Source organism: Triturus cristatus, chromosome 6, assembly GCF_964204655.1.
Source record: "Triturus cristatus chromosome 6, aTriCri1.1, whole genome shotgun sequence".
Classification (NCBI taxonomy): domain Eukaryota; kingdom Metazoa; phylum Chordata; class Amphibia; order Caudata; family Salamandridae; genus Triturus; species Triturus cristatus.
The window spans coordinates 116,602,836-116,619,764 of NC_140589.1; the positions used below are offsets into that span (position 1 = coordinate 116,602,836).

Sequence of the window (16,929 nt, forward strand, 5' to 3'; positions counted from 1 at the left end):
CGCAATTCCTCCTTGGACAATATCACGCAACAGGGGGATCAGAGTAACGCAAAGTTAGTGGCCCCTAGTCAGCGGTGCCAACAGAGGCAGCACCGTCGTTAATATCGCCCAATGCATGCACCACGAGCACCAGCCCCCAGCTCTCCACAGAAACTGGCGTTTAAGTCCCGCAGGCTCTCCCCGGGCTCCACGTGGGCTGCGGGCCTCCCCGGGGTGCCCACTCCACCTTGCTTGTCACCGGGGACTGCCGGCGAAGAGGATTGTACGGTGTTCCACTCACCCTAGAGGGAAACACTTCCACCAGTCAGCAGTTGTCCCTGAGTAGCCTTAGGAACTAGGTCTTGCAGCATGAGTCCCCCACGCCTCCAGCCCTCAAAATGTCGGGTCTCGCCAACTGCGCCACACGATGTACAGAGGTCCGTGTATCAGCCCCTCGCAACCCAGGACCTCAGGCAGCCTCCTCTCTTCCAGGTAGCCTCCTGGGGGGTCACAGCAAGCGCGCTGTATCTCCACGTCGTTGTCCCGGTTGGGGGCCGCCGCTCATCGCGGCACGCAGTGCCAGGCATGAACCAGCCTCCCAGCTCAGCGCACCTGGGTATCTCGTGATCGACAGCTCCGCAGACCTCAGGCTGTTCCAATAGCTTCTCCGTTCAAGGGGGAGGTCACCTCTGAGTAAGTGCCAGCGCTGGTCAGCCTCCCGATCTTCGCCACGACCCCCGGAGCGCTTTACTCAGCGTAGCCGCAGGACGTCAGGACGCCTCACTGCGCTACGCCAGACCGGGAATCGCAGCCCGTGTAGGTCCCATACTGGTAGAGGTTGCTTGCTCCGCAGGCCGGGGGAGCACGATTTACTCCGGCACCACACCAGAACCAAGATTGGCACTAGTTAAGCTGTTCTAAGCAAGCAGATGCCGGATAATTAATGAATTGTATGATGGCAATGCGGATCCTTCTGCTCAAGCGGCCATCATCGTCGCGAGCAAGCTCCGCCCCCATTGGTCCCAACCTTTTACCTACCTGTAACGCCTTTAAAGCTAGTATTTAGGGGCACCCCTGAACCTTGCTTCAACAGGCAATAACCTGCAACAAGAAAAGAAAAAGAAGGACCAAACAGCTGTGCCGAAGCTAACAAGAGGAAGATGCCTACTGACTTGGCCCAAGCCCTACTGGCCTGTCTCCACCTCGAACCTGCTCCAGCGAAATCCCGGTGTGTCCTGCAGCCAGCAACCTCGAAAACGCCGGCGGTCCTGCCTGCCTTCAACCTCAAAGACTGTGTTTCCCGTGAACACCGGATTTGTTCAGCAACAACCTCTGGCCAGGCTGGAAACCACAAATCTCCACCCGCCGTCCACAGCCTGAGCTCGAGTGGGCAAACACCACGAGGAGGTCTCCCCGGTGATCCCTGACTTGCCTCAAGCCTCCAGCCGACGCCTGCAGCCTAAATCCGGAAGGTCCCTCCAACCGAGACCAGGAGCTGGTAAGAAGATCTGACCCTAAAAGGCACCCCTGCACCCGACGCCCCATGGCCTTGGGTGGCCCAACCGACGGTGCCTAGCCGACCCCCAACATCCCAACTTACCTCTCGAAGTGGTGGTGGCACCCAGAAGACCTTCGTCCCCGAGCCTGCAGTGCTTTTGCATACTGGAGACTCCCCATTGAAAGCTACAGGGCTTACGATGCCAAAACAGCACTCTGCACCCAGCTGCCCCAGTGCTGCTGGGGGTGCACCTAAACCCCCATTTGCCCTCAACTTAAGTCCAGGAGCTTTGCTCTCACAACCAAGTGGCCTGCTCGTCAGCAGCCACCAACCGGAGGCCCCCTGTCCCCCTTTGTATAACATTGGGCCTCAGCACTCTGCACCCGGCCGTCCTAGTGCCGCTGAGGGTGTAACAAGAGTGCATCCCTGACCCTGGGGGACCCCTGAGTCTACCCCCAGAACCGAAACTTCCACTACAGACTACTTACCTTAAAACCGATAACTCTATTTTCCTCCATAGGATAACATTGACTGTTTTTCATGGAAAAGTTTTTAAGTGTGGAGTTTGAAAACCTAAAGAAATTCTTTAAAATTGTACTATTTAACCAAAACGCTTTTACTTCCCTGTTTTCAGGAAATGTCCCAGACATAGTACACTGTGTAAGAAAAGTAATCTTAAAAAGTAACTTGCAATGGAGTGAGCCACGCACTTTCGGAGCTCCGTGCCGCCGCTGGCAAAATTCGCGTTTAAAGCCTACACACGCCGGCAGCGGGGCCTTACCTGGGGACAACGGCTTCCAGCACGGGTCCGGGCCGCTTCCTGGGGGCCTGGTGATCTCCTGGACCAGCGGACAGCGGGGTGTGCAGCGACGGAGGGCGAGGGCATCAGCCTTGGTGAGCGTGGCCGCCATTTTCCGACGCTGGAATCTGCGCGCCCCCGACAGAGTGAAACTGGAACTCCTGTGAGTGCGGCACGGCGATCATCGGTGGTGCAGCCCCGGAGCCTCTGGAGGTGGTGAGAGGGCTGAGCCAGGCATTGCTGTCCCTTTGCTGCTGTTCCGGGCGGCGCCCTGCTGAGAGACTGGATGAGACGCTGGGCGGGAGAGCTCCCGCCATTTTTCATCGCCTGCACCGACGCGCTCCCGTGTAACTGATATCACGGAGCAGAGACCTTGCCTGGAACCGGTTGTCAGCAGCGAGGTCAAGACACCGGTAGGACATTGAGGGCTGGGGAGCTCTGGCCCGGACGGTTGGAGGAGTGCCTGCTCCTGGGGTCACTGGACTGGTTGATGTTGTGGGCCCCTGTACATCGGGCCTTTGCCGGGTTGCTCTGAGTTGGGGGCCCCTTCAGCTGCGACGCTCTGACCTCGGCGAGGCATCTAGGCCTTTTTACACGCCCCCTGTTGGCGGAACTGCGCTGCATCGGACTAAGCCTGCTCGCCCTTAACTGCCCTCTGCCATCTTTCCACCCTGGTGTTGGTTGGTTCTGGGCGCCTGTCTGCTTCCCTTTGAAGAGACCCTCCTGTGATCTGTTGGCCCTGGAACTATTATCGCAGACGAGTCTTGAGGCAGCGGGAGGTGTGTGGCGGGGTGCTGGGGCCCTGGTGAGCTGTTTTCTGGCTGGGGTGGCAATCCTTGCTTCGACATTGGCTGCATCGTGACAGCAGGTGCGGCGCTCCTGCCCTGTGACTAAGTGAGAGAGGTGCTGGTTGCCTTGGAGCCTTGAGGGGTGACTGGTGGCTAGAAACCCCTGCAGTCAGCCGATAAGCGACGTTGGGTCATCTTTCGCGTCGCTGCTTGTGGGGCGCCCATCCTCTTGGCTGCCACTGGGCCCTCGGGGGTCCGCTTCGGAGACCCCACAGGTGACTTCACGAAAACAGCCTACTGGCAGTGCTGCGGTCAGGTGGGGGACGCCTGGAGTGAGCCCGGACCTGTGGACCTGCAGATGTCGACAAGTGCTGTCACTGAGGAGAGAGACCGAGTCTGCCAACCCCCTTCAGGCCTCGCTTGACTTATGCTGATCAGTCGCCGGCAGAGTCGACCCGAAATATAGCCAGGTATGCGGGTGGGGGGGGGCATTGAAGCCACCGCTTGGGGGAGTCTCCTTTGAACTTTGCGCCTCCTGGGACGCCACTTGCCTGTGATCCTCCTGAGACGTAGTATTTCCCCCGGCGGTGGCGCCCCCCTGTCCTGCTACCCTGCCCCGCCAGCGTGGTTGCATGACCCGGACTGCTGCGCCTCTGAGCACCTCAGAGCTGTACCTCTGGCTGCCTGTGAGTGAGCCTGTGGCCCTTACTGCACTGGTCTGCCTTCTCTGCACCCCCCTTGAGCGACAAGGCCGGAACAACAGGTGGAGCCGGGGGCGGAGGGTCAGTCGCGTTGGAGGTCCCTATGGGGAGACTGTTGGTTGCCTGTGAGGCGCTGAGTTGCTCGGATGGCTGGAGATTTGTTTTGCCCTTCCTCTGGCTACAGGGCGCTTAAGCATTCTCACTCTATTATCACGGTACCGGCCTTCACAGGCCCCCTGACGCATGGAAGAGCCACGAGGCGGCAGCTACGCCTGACGGTATGTGACGATGACCACAGTACCCTGTTGGAAGATTATCTCTCTTAATGTGAAAGGGCTCAACTCTCCCAACTAAAGTCGCCAAATATGGCGGTATTTACTGCTGCAGAACCCCGATATAATTTTCCTGCAAGAGACCCACCTCCTTAAGGCTGACGAAACACGCATGTCTCACCCACGTTCTGGTCCTCAGCAGCCACTAAGACAGCGGATGTAGCTATTCTTTGCAGGGCGGGCATCTCTCAGGGAGATACTAAAGTGATTCGGGACACTGAGGGCAGACTTCTCAAGGTAGAGATCAGGAGAGGGCACCGCACACTTACTCTCTGTAACATATATGCCCCCAATCAGGGTCAGGACGCCTTCTTGCGCAGGATATTTAGGGAACACCTTAAGCTGGTAAACTCGGACCCCATAGTAGGAGGGGACTTCAATTTGGTATGGGATGCGGAACTAGATCGCTGTGGGGGTGCCTTTCATGGGGTGGGGGCTATGTCCGCAGCAGTGAAAAAATCCCTCACTGCTCTAAACCTGGTTGACGTCTGGGGTTATCACTCCCCTGGACTGCGGGATAACACTTACTACTCCCATGCTCACCGATCCTATTCTCGCATTGATTTTCTCTTTGTGTCCTAATCTCTGATCAAAGATACCCTTTCGGCGTCTCACTCCAGTATTTCGATCTCTGATCATGCGCACGTGGAGTTTCTTTTACACAAGCGTCTCTCCCGCCCGATACGGCCTAATAGATGGCGGTTCCCGGCCCATATTCTTAGAGATCCGGTAGACAGGGAGGAACTTCAGGCTGCTATCTCAGCGTATTTCGAAACTAATGACTTACCGGAGACTTCCCTCCCTGTCTTATGGGACGCCTTCAAAGCCACGATACGTGGTACCCTTACGTTCATAGCCATCGCTAGGGCGCGGGAAGCCCGGTTGTACGAAAATAAGGTTATGCGCGAAATTAAGATGCTCGAGAAGGTCGATCAGGAGCGCCCTTTGGCGGCGCACAAAAGGCGTCTGGCTGTCCTCTGAGGCCAGCTTCGTGTGCATAGAACAAATAAGGCTGAACATGCTCTACTTGCGTTACGACAGTGCTATTATGACGGTGGGGACAGGGTAGGTACTGTCCTAGCGCATCGCTTGAGAACGCGGGTGGCCAAAGCTCACATTGCAAAACTACGGATGGGAGACGGGTCATGGGCTATCACCGAATCGGCTAAGCTCCAAACGTTCCATGACTATTATGCGTCTCTCTACACTAGTGATCCACCCGCACCGGATCTGATATCGGCCGCCCTGGATGCATGTGCCTGGGAGCCTCTGAGTGAGCATCATTCCAAGCTCCTGGAAGAGTCTATTACTCTGGAAGAAATAACCAGTGCTCTGAAAGACCTTCCATTAGGTAAAACACCTGGCCCCGACAGGCTCCCGGTTTTCGTTTTATCGCGCCTTTCTGCCGCAACTGCAACCATATCTCTTACGCCTCTTCAACTCGTTCACGGAATCAGTCGGACCTTCTCCGGACATGGCGATGGTTGAAATTGCCCTCATCCCAAAACCTGGGAAGGACCACACACACTGCTCTTCCTACCGTCCTATTGCCCTGCTTAATACGGATCTTAAGCTTTACACCAAAATCCTTGCCAAACTGTTCAGCCTTCACTTGCCCAATCTCATTGATCCGGACCAGGTGGGGTTTATCCACCAACGCCAGGGTGTGAGAAAGTGCCCTCTTTCTTGCATGGTATGCCCCCACTTTTTGCTAAATTGCTGAATGTACTTTGACTGAGTGTACCCTGGACTCCTGCCAATCAGGTGCCCAGGGCCTATGTTCCTTCCTTAAAACACACAAACTCCAAATTGGCAAACCCTGGCCACATGTCAGCCCCTAGTAAATGGTACCCTAGGTACCCAGGGCCTTGTGATCAGGGAAGACCCCTAAGGGCTGCAGCACTCATTGTGCCACCCTTAGGGGCCCTGTACCCTTACACACACACACTGCCTTTGCAGGCTGAGTGTCTGGGTGCAGGACAAAATGAAGAGTCGACATGGCACACATCTCTGTGTGCGCCATGCCCAACACCCACACTGCCAAGGCATATGTCAGTCACCCCTCTGGCTGGGTGCCTTATGCCCATGGTGTGGGCACAGGAGCAGGAGCCCTGTGCCCCTACAGTACCCAGGTCCATTCCCGGGCACTGTAAGTGCAGTGCTGCCATTTAAGAGTACATGGTGCTGAGAGCTCGTCAAACACGAGCTCCACAGCACCATAATGGCAACACTAAAGACTGGGAAGTTTGGTATCAAACTTCTCAGCACATTAAACCCACACTAATGCCAGTGTGAGATTTAATGTACCAAGCACCCCAGACGGCATCTTAGAGATGCCCCCCTACAACTAACCTACAATCCACGTCTGCTCTGAGGCTGCCCAGGCTGCCACACAGCAGACACGTTGCTGGACCCCTGGGTGGGAGAGCCCCTGCTCTCCCGGGCCTGCAACAATGCACATCCTGGGTGAGGTGATAGATCTCCTCCCCGAGGATGAGCAAAGGGAAGCTTCAAAGGCCTGCCGCCTCTAGGAGTTTCCCCAGTCCACTGCAACCCCCCACTCTGGCGGGAAGCTTGGCCGGAAACCCCATACAAGGACAGGGGATGTGCCAGCCTGCCCACCCCACCCCTCAGGTGGGGGAGGCGAGGTGAAGAACATCTCCGGGCTCTCGCCATCTTGAAGATGGGAGGCCCTACCCTATCAGGATTAGGCTACTGCCCCCCTCCCACAGGAGAGGGGCAGGATAGGGGGTGTACCCACCCCAGGACAAGGACCCATTGGTCCCTGGCCTTCACCTACCTGTAATGCCCCTAAATCTAGTATTTAGGGGCACCCTGAACCTTCCTTCCCCAGATTCCAGATTCCGAAACTACAAGAAGAGCGAGAAGAAAAGAAGACCTGCCCTGCAGCTGCAAAGGAGAGGGAGACACCAACTGCTTTGGCCCCAGCCCTACCGGCCTGTCGACCGCGGACTTGCTCCTGCTCCAAACCCGGCATCTCTTGTGGCCAGCAACCTCAGAAACCCCGGAGGACCTGGCTACCTTTGAACTCTGATCCCCTGGGACTCCCATGAGTAGAGGCTCTACTCAGAACCTACCTTTCACCCCTCGCAGCAGCCCGGAACCGCGATCCCAGCCCACTCTGCACCCGCCAAGCCTGGCTGGTGCCGGAGTGAACTAAACCCACGAGGACGACCCCACGGCGACTGTGACCCCGAGTCCGGCACCCAAGGACCCCCCTCGACTATCCTGAAGAAGCTTGCAGCCTCAGAACAGAGTGCCACCCCAACCGCGATCAACAAGAGGGTAAGATTTCCGACACCAAAAGGCACCCCTGCACCCGGCGCCCCACGGCCCTCTGTGCCCAATCCCAGGGTACCTACCTATCCTCCAACTACCCAACTTACCCCTCGAAGTGGTGGTGGCACCTGAAGAGTCTGCAGTCTTTTTCCAAACCACAGATTTCCCATAGAAATCAATTGAGCGCCCGACGGCTCAAAAGCACCCTGCATCCAGCCGCCCGAGTGGCCCTGGCAGTGAAAACTCTACTCTAACCTACTTCCCCACTTGCCCTGAGTAAGTGACCCGGAGCCCAGCTCCCACAGTCGCGTGGCTTGCCTGATAGCAGCCACTAACCCCCTATCCCTCACAGGATAACATTGGGCCTAACTCTCTCTGCACCCGGCCGTCCTGAAACCGCTGAGGGTGAACTGACTGTACCTACCTGACACTGGGAGACCCCTGAGTCTTTGCCGAGAACTTCAACTGTGCCAGTCGAGTACTTACCCTTAAACCGCTAACTTCATTTTCCTCATAGGGTAACATTGACTGGCTTTTTCTTGGAAATTCTTTTAAGTGTGAACTTTTCAAAACTCAAAATATTCACCAAAAATCAGCCGAGTACCAAAAACGAATTTACTCACCTGCTCTTAGGTGAGCTCCCAGTGCTGGATCTTGGTGCCCAGCACTGACTCTGAAAAGTACCCACAACTATACTTACCATTAACTCATTTTTCTTCCATAGGAAACCATTGACTGCTTTTCTATGAAATTTCTTCTAAGTGTTGATTTCTGCAATTTCTAAATATTCCTCAAAAATCGTATAACATCTGAAAACGTAATTACTTACCTGTTTTGGATAAATGTCCCAGTACTGAGTCTAGACACCCAGTACTGGATTACAAAAGTAACGATAACCTACTGTACCTGTAACCTACATTTCCTTCCATAGGGAATCATTGATTGTTTGCTCTGAAATATTTTCTAAGTGCTCACTTTTGTAATAGCTAAATATTAGTTAAAAATCATTACAGTACCAAAGTCGACTTTCAACAGCTGATTCTGAGAATTGACCCAGGACTGGATCTAGGATCCAAGCCTGGAATTACAAAAGTAATCTACAAAGTAATCTGTTGCATATAATCTGAATTTATCATTGAGCTCAATGTATTGTGTTTCGAAATAGAGTTGCCTACTGCAACTAATTGTAACTGTTTACTAAAAAGTCAATTGCATATACAAAAGTATTTTTATGAAACATCTCCTGTCGAGAAAGTATATTTTAATTCCAAGTGTTGGTTCTAAAATAAAACAAGCATATATTTTTTATATACAAACCATTGGCCTAGAGTTCAGTTATTGAGCGTGTGGAACTATTTGCTGACTGAGTGCGTACAACAAATGCTTTACACGTCCTCTGATACTGCCTTACTGCTCGACCAGGCTACCACTTTGGAGAGTAAGGTTATATCTAACTTTAACCTCTGTTAAACCCTTGGGGTCTGTGGACTCTGTACACCCTGTACCTATTAAGGAACAGTATATACAGAGCCGCTTTCTCACACAGGGGGCAGACAATGTGCGCCGAGTAACCCATCTTGTTGGGAAGGTTAGACACTGGAGGATACCGGCTTGCCTGCTCTCGCTAGACGCTGAAAAAGCGTTTGATCGGGTGGACTGGATATTTCTTCGTGCAGTTCTACGGAAAGTGGGAATGGGTCCTCTGATGACAGTGCGTATTATGGCTCCCTATATCTCGCCGCTAGCCAGAGTACGAGTTAATGGTCAGCTTACGCAGCCTGTCTCCATCTGCAGGGGCACCCGGGAGGGTTGTCCCCTGTCGCCCCTATTGTTTGCCCTTGTGGTGGAACCTCTCGCCATTATGGTGCGCCGGTCCCCTGATATTCCTGGTATTTCTCTTGGGGGCGTCGAACATAAGATTGCCCTATTTGCAGACGATTTACTTCTTACTTTATCCGATCCATTGCGCTCGCTTCCAGCGGTACATATGCTGCTCCAAACCTACGAGCAAGCCTCAGGGCTTAAAATTAACCACACAAAATCATGGGTTCTTAATATTACGGTCCCGGATGAGGAGATTACGACTCTGCAGACTCTCGTTCCTTATCAATGGGCGACCAGGTCTGTAAGGTATCTCGGTCTCAACTTAACGCCGGATTTAGCCACCTGGTCGCAAGCTAATTGGCAGGAATATAAAACGTCAGTCATTGCTGATTTACGCATGTGGAAAGCCCTGCCGCTCTCCTGGTTAGGCCGCCTCAACACAGTTAAAATGTCCATACTACCGAAGAGCCTTTACCTTTTTCAAACTTAACCGACGCCCATCCCAGAACACCAAATCCAGGGGCTGCAATGCGAACTGACCGCATTCATCTGGAGCGGTAAGAAACCACGTTTTTCTAGTAAAATCGTAATGCTCCCCCGGGATAGTGGCGGACTCGCTTGCCCCAATCTGCTGGAATATTATTGGGCATCCCACCTCCGCTTTATTCTGGAGTGGGGAGCGTGGGAGAGGGAAAAGGTGTGGTTTCATATGGATCGGGCGGTCACTTGTCGCCTGCTTTGGGATCATGCTTGGCTGCCTCGGGAGGCGCGTCATCGTAGCGCCTACATGGCAGTCCCTACTAAAACGGTACTCGGGATTTGGGACAAAGTGGCAGTCCGCAGGGGCCTCACCTCTGTTCCGTCCCCGCACACTCCAATTGCTCGCAACCCACAGTTCCCCCCTGCGTGTCGCCCACCCTATTTTGCAAATTGGACAGAAACCGGTTGTAGAATGATACAGGATTTATTTATGGGAGGCGATCTCAAAACCTTTGCTCAATGCAAGCAAGAATTCTGTCTAACAGAGAAGGACAGATTTCAATATATCCAGCTCCGGCACTGGATACAGGGCTTCTCCTTAGCGCAGGTGGCTACGCGGCCTTTCATGCCGTTCGAGCGGTTGGCACGTACCTTCGGCACCTATAAGGGGCTAGTTTCTCACATATACCAAGTGCTCCAGCACTCACAGCGTTTGGACTCTCATCCATATGAGAGTATATGGATACTCTGTATCAGGATCCCATCCTTTCTAGAGATACACTGTTTCATGCCTTCAAAGCAATTACAGTTGACACTGCTTTATTAAAAATACAGCAGTGTAAATCAGGTTCCCCTCTCGACCCAGTTCCAGCTCAGGTGTTTACTTCCCTTGCCCCGGTTATTGTGCACCCGCTCATCTCCATCTGGAATTCGTCTTTTGCCACAGGCATATTTCCTATTTTTGGAAACAGGCCATGTTAATTCCTATTTTTAAAAAAGCGGAAGCTGATCCATTAATCTATTCTAACTATCGTCCGATATCACTTCTTCCCAAACCAGCCAAAATATTAGAAAAAGTAGTGCAGGAACAGCTTACTGCCTACCTGGAAGCCCAAAATCTACTTCACGACTCTCAATATGAGATAAGGTATGGCCCTGGGAATTTTTTACGCTGCCTGACTCGGTATTGCCTTGAGCCGTCTACAGGTTGTTGTATCATGTAATGCACTATGTGTTATTTACAAATGCTAATAAAAACGCCATGAAACAAAAAACAGTAACTTACCTGGTATTTTACTGAAAAGCCCATTCAAGTCTATGTACTGTATTTACAAAGCATTGCATTTCTCTTAAACAATACTGTAAGTCAAAATAAAGTGCATATACAATTACAATCCAACCTGTATATTTACTACAAAGTATTGATCACTTACCTGTACCAGGCTTGCTTGCTTGGTTCTAGGAATTAAAATAACTAAAATAATATTTTTATACAAAAACAATTGGTCTAAAGTTCAGTCTTTGAGTGTGTGAATTCATTTGCTGACTGAGTGAGTACAACAAATGCTTACCTCTATCCTCTGATAAAGCCTTACTGCTCAACCACACTACCACAAATAGAGAGTAAGGGGCTATCTAACTTTACCTCTGCCTACCTTTGGGGTTCCACTGAACTCTGTACACACTATACCGAACTTCGGTATAGTATATACAGAGCCAGATTCCTACAGCCTGGACTAGAGCCATGTTTGGAAAATATCTAGTTAAGTTATCAGGCAAATTGGGTGACTTTTGATTATCTGAAGTTCATCCATATAAATTAGTTAATCTTTTATAGATAGACTATCTGATGGACTCTGTTTTCCATATCCTTTATTACCTGCCCAGTTTCTTTCTCAGCTATTAGGCGTTTAATGTCTAAGATGCTGAAAAACTTGAGAATTAAAGGGTTTTGGGCATGCCATTATATGCTGGGCCTTTACAACCAATTAGTGTTGCCCAGCATCAGTGCATCACTTGGGACAAGCTTAGAACTGTGACTTCATGTAAAGGTTCCCATGGTCCATCCTGCCCCTGGGATTTTTTTTAAGTTTGGAGAGGGAATGCAATATCCTTCACAATCAGTGTTATTGAAAGTGTGTGACTTGTTACGTAGTTTTGTGGTTTATAGTCTGATGGTTTGGATAACCTGCTTTTTTTTGTTTGATTTCTTTAGTACTTGAGTTCCTTAACCCAGCCTACCTGGTTAATGTTTTTCAAACATAAACAGTTATCCAGAAACCCCCTCTTCCAGGCTCTGCTTCCAAAATATCTACTTGCTACGAGGACAAACCTGATTAAGGTATGTTTTTACAATTGCGATCCTTTTCCTTTATAAAATGAAGAGGGTATGGCATGCCAGCTAATCCAAGGCATGCTATGGCTTCTGTGTGTAAAATTCTTAATTTATTTGTATGAAGGCCAAATCAGTAGAAAATGGCCAATGTTAAAGTTATTGCTACTAAGGGGTATTGCCTATGTATTTTGTACTGGACTGAAAATGAGACATTTAGCCGATTAAAGGTGAAGCTATGATATATTGGAGGCATTGGTGTGAGCAGATAGACCTAGGGATTTGAGTAGAACCGCTGTTGCTGTTACAGCCAATTTGTGGGCTCAAATGAGGCTGTCACTGATGTAAGATCAGAGTTTGGAATTCATTTGAAAGGACAATGAGATTCTGGGATTCTCATTATCGCCAAGGGAGAGTAAGGAAAGATAATCAAAAAATTTGAAGGAGACTAACAAAGGTCCAGGATCACTTGAATAAGGTAGGAAGAGCAGAATGGCTCCCTCGGTTAGCCTTCTGAAGGTTACAGTGAGGCTAGATCAGGGCCCAACTGTGAGGGGATTGTAGTTTTGGGCAGACGAACACATCATATTATTGGCAGTATGCATAGGACTGATGAAGTCAACTGTGGCCTCTGCTGAAATTAGGTTAGGGAGATAGAGTTAGGAAACTTAATCATTGTGTATGACATTTCAAGAGGGCCCATTTACTGAGAGGATATGGGGAACCGCCTGTCTAATTACTACTACACATATTCTCCTCACTTACTGCTCAACCATTTAATTTCTTTTTATCATTGCTAGTAACAAGTACAACATGTAACATAAATAGTTGTATTTAACATATTCTTCAATGATAACATCATAGAAAAGCTGGCTACCTTAGGGAGCAGGAAAAGTATTTGGCTCCTTTTGGTAGGTTGTTGAGATGCTGTTAGGACTGTCACTCATAGGTAGCAGGGAATGTTACAGGGTCCATGATAGGTATTGAGATATTAGATATTTGCTGTAGTGTCTTGATGGCAGATGTTGAAGGTCCGGTTCCTGAACTGTCTGCCCAGGTGAGGTGCCAAAGGTGAGTGACAGCAATGATATAGTTAAAGTAAACAAAGGATATAGTTGACCTCTCTGCCTTGGTTCTGTTCTACAGACTTGACTAATCACCCATGCCAGGTAGTGTTGACCCTAGAAGTTCAATATTGTACTCTTTTTGACGCCATGCTTATATGCTTCTCTCCTGCAGGACTGACTATTGACCCCTGCATGCATTAACCTCAACTCACACTCCTTCACTCATCATCCCACATGTCACAAAGCACTGAAAAACTGAGCAGACCCCCACAATACACAGCCGGCATTACAGAATGCTCGATATAAAGATCACACTTGCTCACTCATTACATAGGAATAATAATCTTGCCAAGAGAAGGTGGAAGAATATCAGAAGATGAAAGAGAGAAACTAAATTTAAATAAACCAAATCAGACAAAACAGACTGCACCATTTTGGACATTGCCCAGGCAGGCTTTCTACCTTGCCGTAGTACAGAAGTGTCAATATCTTAGTGATTTTCCAATCCAATCTCCAACCTCTTCTTGTGTCTCTAAAGGGCTGGGGTACGAGAATACGCTCAGGCCTTCATGCTCCCTTTTTAGGTCGAGCTTCAGTGTGCATACGCTGTATGCAAGACCTGTTGTAATAAAAATACCCACTCTTTTCCCGCCTGCTACTTACCATTGGTTCAATCCAGTGTCGCTCTTTTTTGCTGCCTCCTAACTCGTTCACTTTGCCGGTACATCACTTCTGTTCAAGGCTGTGGCGCACCAGGCAGTCGTATGGGAAAACATCCCGTGCTCTGACCGCTCGGAGAGACATGCAGATTCGGAGACCTATGCTGAATGTGAGCACTTGCATATAATTGAGAAAAAAACACATGGCTGCGAGACTTTATTTCCACTAAAATGATGCAGGTACCAAATAAAAAAATGCTGAAATAATATGCTGATTGAGGATTAATTATGATTCCATGTGTAATGAACTTACAAACAGTACAGTGCATTATGGGGCCAGTATTTCGAATGAATGGTCATGTGACATTATGTTTAAAAAAGCAAGCACAACGCACTTTGCAATTGTTAACTTCTTACCTGTGAGCAAGGCGACAGCCGAAACGCGTAAGGTGATAGAAGATTAGTGCTGCTGTCTTCTAAATAAATGCTTTTATCTCCGAGATGGGCCTCACATCTTTGTTTGGTCATGACGTGTGTTGGTGAGCTGGTCCATGCTCACTGTTCTGTGAGGCCACCCTGAAGGGTCGGGGACTCCTTGGGATTGGAGACTTTGTTTGGCATATATATATATATATATATATCACTTCATAGACCGGACGAAACACCCAAGTGCTTTCAGTTGACATGTAGCACGCTATTCGAAACATTTTGGACCATAAAATGATGGCTCTCAATGAGATCAATAACAAAAAGTCCTGGTCCAAACTAGGACTTCTGCCCCTCCACCCACCCCCCCCCCCCCCCCCCCCCAACCGGCGCCTACAGTTATGATTATCCTATAGCTTCAGTTCCGCTTTCACACGAGGCCCCTCCCCCAACCGGCGACGCCTACAGTGTTTATCATAAAGCTGCAGTTCTGCTTTCACTCGAGGAACATGACGTAAATCGTTTTTTTAAAAATCATGCAATAGACGATGCAGCAAACAATATTGCACCCAAGTAATGGGGCAGCTTCAGGAAATGCAATAAATGTTTCTGCGAATGCTCTTGAATTTTGCAAGGTCCACCTATATCAATAACATGTTGATTATTCAAATACATTGTACTGGTAACCGTAACCCTTTGCAGGACCGACCAGCCTCCGATCAGCTGGAGGCAGTTCATGCATATTCATTGGCTATTGCGAAAAAGAAAAACACAGGAGCGATCATTTTACACTCAACAAGAGACATGTTTCCATTTCTCCCCAAAGAGATTTCATTCCTGCTGGCAAAGTCACTGGGAGTGAATAATCAGTTTAAATGACAATATGAAACCAGTTTCGAGCAACGTTTAGAAGCAAAGGATTAAAATTCCTTTTTTAGGTTGAGCTGTAGCTTAAGGTGGAAATATCGGCACTTCTCTGAAGCAAACAGGTGACTCCGGGTATGAGCAGCTAGTCCCTTATAATAATTTTGCCTTCACCTAATCCCACAATCAAACTAGCCTCAGGTGTGCTTGGACTGATTTAGACTAGTGAATTAATCTAACAATGAATGAATGAGGGATATGTAAAGCGCAGAACTCACCCCTACAGGGGTATCTCCGCGCTAGCATCACAACATGAAAACAAGGAGGTAAAAGCTAACAAGATTAAAAGAGTTCGGTTTTCAGTACTTTTCTGAATTTAAGCAAGTCAGGGCACACACGTAATGCAATGTGGAGTGAGTTCCAAAGGCGCGGGGCTACATGGGCAAAAGATTTGCCTCCCGCACAAAGCTTGTTGACCCGGGGTACTACCAGCAGAGCCTTTCCACTACAACATAGAGATCTGCTGAGATGAGAGGGGACAAGACTATCGGTCATATACTTGGGTCCACTATCATTAAGGGTTTTGTAAATCAAACAGCAAATTTTAAGATTCTTCAAAGCATGCGGAGAGTGTGGAAGCAAGCAGAGGAGACTGTGTTGATCTGTCGTTTCATGGTGAGTTTGCTGCTTACAATGATGCAGAGGTTGCAGGTGTGTTCTTTTGGTGTGGGAGTGGGTCCAAGATCAGCGGGCCACCAGGTGTCATTCCAGAGGGAGGCATGGGTGCCAAAGATCAGCACTTCAGTTTTGCCCGTATTGAGCTGCAGACTGTTGTACTTCATCCATACTGTGAAGTTCTGCATGCAGTTGTGGAAACTGGCCTTGGTGGTGGTGGGGTCTGCTGTGAGAGAGAGGATGAGCTAGGTGTCATAGGCGTAGGATATTATGTTGATATCGGGGGTTCTGATGATGTCGGCTAGGGGCGCCGTGTAAGTGTTGAAGAGGGTGGGGCTGAGGGATGAGCCTTGAGGGACGCTGCAGATGGTGTTCGTGGGTTCCGAGGTGAAGGGGGTTTGGCGGATGTTCTGCATGCATCCTTAGAGCAATGATGCAATCTATCTGAGTGCTTCTGCCTTGATTCCAATCTGCGGCAGTCTGTTGAGGAGTGTGTAGTGGGATAGGGTGTCAAAGGCTGCAGTAAGGTCGAGGAGGTTCAGGGCTGCTGATTCTCCTCTGGTGAGCAGGGTGTGGATGTTGTCCGTGGCGGCAGTCAAGGCAGTCTTGATGCTGTGGTTGGCACTGAAACTGGATTGGGAGGCGTCTAGCAGGTTGTTTCTCTCCAGGTTTTCAGCCAGCTGTTGGTTGATGGCTTTCTCCAGGACATTGGTGGGAAACTGGTGCAGCGAGATGGGGGTGGTAGTTCTGGAATTCGCTGAGGTCTGACCTCGGCATGTTTCCATGCATCGGGGAAGGTGACTGTGGTGATGGATGCATTGAGGATGGTGGTGAGTTGGTGGCTGATCTTGAAGAGCGGTGGGAGCATGGGTTGGTGGGTGCACACGAGTTGATGGAGTTCATGATGGCTGTGGTATCCGGGGTGGTGAGCTCTTCCCATGATGTGAGATGTTAGTCGGGGGAATCTTCCTTTGGAGTGAGGAGGTTGGGACTGTCGGTGGTTCGAGGGCCAAAATTCCTGTAGATGGTGGATATCTTGAGGGCTGGCTTGAAGGTGGCTCGGTCTGTATCGTCTTTGCTGATACGCCATCTTCTCTCCAGTTTCATGGTGATAAGGTCCAGTGTGTACCAGCTGGTTTGTTTGGTGGATCTGTGGGTTTTGGCTGGTTTGACAGGGGCGACTAGGTCAACAGCATTGGTGATCC

At 50.0% G+C, this 16,929-nt stretch overlaps 1 protein-coding gene across 5 annotated transcripts in view; it reads left to right on the forward strand.

The window, feature by feature from the left end:
- LOC146816482 (exportin-5-like) overlaps positions 1–16,929 on the forward strand; it is a 1,867,381-nt gene that overhangs the window by 255,950 nt on the left and 1,594,502 nt on the right. For all 5 annotated transcript variants that reach the window (XM_085610326.1, XM_085610327.1, XM_085610328.1 and 2 more), the window contains exon 11: positions 11,917–12,042. In XM_085610326.1, coding sequence (XP_085466452.1) covers positions 11,917–12,042 — 126 coding nt within the window. The remainder of the gene's footprint in view (positions 1–11,916; positions 12,043–16,929) is intronic.